This window comes from Alligator sinensis, unplaced genomic scaffold (assembly GCF_000455745.1).
Source record: "Alligator sinensis unplaced genomic scaffold, ASM45574v1 scaffold61_2, whole genome shotgun sequence".
Classification (NCBI taxonomy): Eukaryota; Metazoa; Chordata; order Crocodylia; family Alligatoridae; genus Alligator; species Alligator sinensis.
This window is the reverse complement of record NW_005842108.1, coordinates 978,774-983,688: the sequence shown is the minus strand read 5'-3', so window position 1 is coordinate 983,688 and position 4,915 is coordinate 978,774. Positions and strand designations below refer to the sequence as shown.

The following is a 4,915-nucleotide window of genomic DNA, read 5'->3' as shown; positions in this document are numbered from 1 at the left end:
TGCGGGGTGGGGCGGGGGGGGCCAGCCATCAGGGGGGATGCAGCAGCTGGCAGGGGATGGGGTCAGGTGGGGCAGCAATTGGGGGGTTGGGGTGGGGCATGTGGGCCTTATGGGGGGGTGATAGCCCCTGCAGGGGCCATTTGGCTCCTGTTGGGGGGCCGTAGCTCTTGTGTGGGGGCCGAACCCCCTGTTGGTGGGCCCAAGCCCTTGTGTGGGGGCAAGTCTCCTGTTGGGGGGCTGAATCCAATGTGGGGGGGCTGTAACCCCTGTGTGGGGGCCATCGCCTCTGTGGGAGGGCAGCAAAATATATATTCATGAAGTAATGAAACGTATTTAGAGTTCACTTTTTTATTATGATAAGAGACTTGCTTTAACGCTGTAGATATATCAATAAAACATTGTCCAACTGATCGCTGTCTCTGCCTCACTCTTTCTCTCTTTATAGTGGTCTTTTGTTTTACTTGTGGAGGGACATGGATTTGGGGGTATTTTACAGAGTGACTTCAGGATTTTTTTATCAGGGATTTTTCAGTTTTCCAATAGGGAACACCAGAATCCCTGCTCGGGAGGCCAGTGGCAGGACCCTGCCTGCTCAGAGCTGGCACCTTGGACCCATCTGGCTGTGGCTGACCTCCTGGCCAAATGGGGCCAGGAGGACATGCTTTGACAGGTCAAAGCAGGCCACCACACCTGGAACATCATTTAGGTGATAGCTTCCCAGATGGCTGGGTAGTAGTGCCGCACAGAGTCCAACCTTGCAACTACAGTCTACTGGCTGTGTAGTCCCCATCTGGGTCTGGCAGGTGCACAGCAGATCACAGCCAGGCAGCAGCCCCCACTGCCAGACTGCTGAACTGGGGAGACGGTGCAGGGAACTCTCAGGGCTGCTCCAGCAGTCCAGCTGGCACAAGGGGTAGTGTCCACAGGTACCAATTGGCTGGGCCCCAGAAGCTCCTGAGAGCTAGTAGCCCAGGGCGGCTTTTTATACTGCTGGGGACAGCACAGGTGCTGGCCCCGGGCTCTAGCTCCCCCTGGCTGCAGATCTGGGAGGAGCCAGGCAGGGTTATTTTGCCCCAAGTGGCACAATTTGCTCCACAACAAAGTGCATGTCTGAGCACATGTGCTGAGGCTCCAATTTGCACCGCTTCTATTTGAACTGCTGCAAGTGCACATGCTTGCATGTGTGGACGTGCCCCCTGGGGCTAAATAGGCTGCCACTAAGACCGAATTGCCTCTGCCGGCACGTCTCCTAGCTGCCCAACTGCAGTGTGTGAAGGGTGAAGCACCTGGATGTGCAGGCCCGGTATAAGTTGAGCAACGTCTCCTGCTGCTGAATGCCACCAAACCCTAACTCTGTGGGCTGGACCCAATCAATGGCTCTGAAGGTTAATCCAGCTGGTAGGCTATAATTTGTCAACCCCTCTTCTAAAACACATTAGATGCGGAATTACTGAAGGGTCCATTCAGCAAATACAGTCTGAAAAAGGGCTCTTTGTCTGGCCCCATTTTGAGACTATGAAATATTATCTTGAACATTTCAAGACCGACTATATTGACTTAAATAAAATAAAGATGTGGATTTTTTTTTACCTGCCCACAAAGCCAGCGACATCATCATAGCTGTCATATACTTCTAAGTAATCAGCCATGCAGGCAGTGTCATCTTCAACATCAAACTCCAGGAACTGTAGATGAATTCGTTGCCCATACTTCAGTCTAATGTGCCAGTAGCAGATCTGTTCATTTTCATATTCATTGGGGTAGCCTGGTGACTTAAAGATGTGCTTTGAATCTGTAAAGATTCCACCACATTCTTTTCCTAAGAGAAAAATTAAAACATTAGAAAGACTCTAAGTGCTTATCTCAGATTTTGAAGGGGATTTAGTCCTTCATGGCTATGCATGTTAGGTCTTTCCTCAGAAATATGTAGAATCAACTCATTGACTATTCCATAGTGTCCATCTAATTCCATGCACTCACCCTTTTCAACCCATAGAAGACACTGCACACATATGATGTGTACAGCTCACACAGAGTTCATATGTTGGAAATTAGATGCCTAATTTAAAGCCCAATGAAGTCAGTGGCTGTGTCTACACAAGATGCTGACTGCACAGTAGCCTAAGACTACTGCACAGGAGCACTGAGTGAAAACAAAAGTGATGCGACACTGCTGCACAGTAGTCTTGGGTGACTGCACAGCAGCATCACAAAAAAGCAGTACATCAGTGCTACTGTGTAGTAACTCGGGTTACTGGACAGTCATTTAGTACTTGTATAAACTTTTCTACTTGTTTAAACTTGTATACACTTGGACTTGTACTAAATGACTGAGCAGTAATGACTGTGAAGTCAGTGTCTCGTGTAGACATGGACAGTGTAAAGTCTCTTACTGACTTCAATGGGATATGGATTAGAGCCTAGGTGTTTCTATAAAGAGGTTTGCATTTTTTGGCCTAGTCTATTTTTTGGCTTCACAGGGTTTTTTTATAAATCATACCATTGTCACAACCCAATTATAGTAGTGCCCATGTCACTGGCAAGAGATGCCATCCAAAACAGTTTTAGTCCACACTGAAGCCAACTAAGGGTTAAAGAAAAATCCTTGTTGGTAACAGTTTTTTTTTTACTGTGCATGCTAACAAAAGAGATTTATGGCTGCATCACAACCAAGAAATGAAACTTCTAAAGAAACGAAACTTAGCCCATGATTTATGATTGGTCAGGGTGAAAAGGGGTAGCCCTGCTACAAATCCCTAGAGATAATTGGCAATTTTAATTAAATTTATGACGTGGTGAAAAACAATTGGCTATCATACAAACAAAACCCTGCTGCATTTTCCGCCAAAGTCGAAGACAACTCTGTCCGCACCTTGGAGTAAATCTGACAATTTGATCAGTTGTCAGCGTCTTCCCGCCGCGACCTCCCTGGCGTACCCTTGACCCGCATGCCCGATAAGACCGCCGGCCTGTATATATGTCTGCAGACCGACCGAACAAACTCTAAGCTGTAACTAACTAAGTATATCTGACCTCCGTCTTTCACCACCTTGACGGCGTGAGTAAATAATCTTGCTTTGCAACCGATAAGCATCCGCCTAATTAATTCCACTCCATGCGTCACAAGTACCCGCCTGACGGACCCTTAACTGCCCGGGTGGGAGTCAGGGAGAGCTGCTGGCTGGCTGCTCTGGGTCCCGACAACCATCAAACCTTATGTCTCCTCTTTCAGGTACTTCCTTAAAATTAAAATCAAAGTCTATAAACTTGAGACCTCATCCCCATTTAATAGCATTTTTTTTTTTTGCTTTTCCCTATTTTCCCTTCTTTATGCCTTATACTCCAAGGTATTAAACACTTGTTCCCATTAATTACACTGGATGTTGTAAATACAAAACATAAAAACACAAGTGTGTAGAATTAAGCATTTAGTTTGAACATTTAGTCTTCAGATTTATAAACTCTTTGACACAAGCACTTCATGAGAAAGGCATGGTTCTCAAGCACAGTTTGTTGCACAAAGGTGCTCCCAATATCTTTAGACTCTCAGGCTAGGGACAGACATTACACATAAACTGGTTAAGAAACTGGTTTAAATCTATAACAGAACATATGTTCAATGCACATAAACCAGTTTCAAAACTGGTTTTGAACCAGTTTGGCTGAAATTGGTTTAAGTTAAACCTGGCTGAATGTAGTATCAGACTTAACTGATTTGGGTCAAACTGGTTTATGCAATCTGTCCCAGTCTCCTTCCTGGTTTAAGTTAAATCAGAGTCCCCCAGTGTCCCATATGCTTTGTAGCCCTGCGCTGGGCTGGGCTGGCTTGGGCTGTCTGCTGGAGCAGAGTAGGGTTGGTCCTGCCTCTCTCCTTTCTAACCAGAGGACTATCACTGTTTTGGCTGGCTGAGGGATTGCAGTGGCTGCCAGGCTTCCTCCTGCCTCCCCCTCCCCACTGCTGCTCAAGCAGGGATCCCCCTTCCTGCCTCTCTTCCACGTCAGGGACCCCAGCACAGAGATCCTGCATCTGGCTATGCCCTCCCCCCGCCCATGCTAGCTACTGCTGAGAGGTATCTGTGTGGGTCTCCAATTTAACTGGAACAAAGTGCAGACAGCTAGTGGCTTGCAAATGCAAATGCATGCTGCAGATAAGGGCTAGGGACAGACATGACACACAAACTGGTTTATGTGATCAGAAACTGGTTTAAACCTGTAACAGAACAGATGTTCAGTGCACATAAACCAGTTTGAAAATGGCTGGTTTGGGATAAACTTGGTTGAATATAGTATCAGATTTAACTGATTTAGGTCAAACCAGTTTATGCAATGTCTGCCCCACACCCCTTCCTGGTTTAACTTAAACCAGAGTCCCCCAGCATCCCAGATGCTTTACAGCCCTTGGCGGGGCTCTCTGCTCCAGAGAGCTGGGTTGGCCTCTCCCCTCTGGTCCCTGGCTGGAACTCAGGCAGAGACTGCACCCCCTGCCCCCACCCACTGCCTGCTCAAGCAGGGTTTCCCCCCTCCTCTCTCCCATAGCATGGACCGTAGCCAGCATGTGGTATGCTAGCTAATGCTGAGAGGTGTCTGTGTAAGGCAGACAGGACAGTGTCCGCTTATGGCTTTTTGGAGCTAATCAACAGGTCAGCTGGTAATGTCCCTCTGTTCCTTCCTTGGAAAATGTTGTTTAAGAAGAGCTCGAACTAATGAGAGAGGTTGTTTTCTCTTGTTGGGGTGTTAGCAGCTACCTGCTGGGGAGTTGCTAAATGCTCTGTTATCAACTCCCTTCTGGGTTGGTAAGGAGCAGAGTGGGGAGGGAGAAAATGCCTCCTTGATCAGAGTGTCCTGCTGGGGCTTGGTCACGTCCCCCCAGCTTAGCACTGTGGAAGAGAAGGAGGGAGGCCTACTCTAGCCCCCC

General features: G+C 47.6%; 1 protein-coding gene across 1 annotated transcript in view; it reads right to left on the bottom strand.

The window, feature by feature from the left end:
* TNFAIP6 (TNF alpha induced protein 6) overlaps window positions 1-4,915 on the bottom strand; it is a 26,845-nt gene that overhangs the window by 4,867 nt on the left and 17,063 nt on the right. Inside the window, exon 4 of the mRNA XM_006024538.3 lies at window positions 1,591-1,819. Coding sequence (XP_006024600.1) covers window positions 1,591-1,819 — 229 coding nt within the window. The remainder of the gene's footprint in view (window positions 1-1,590; window positions 1,820-4,915) is intronic.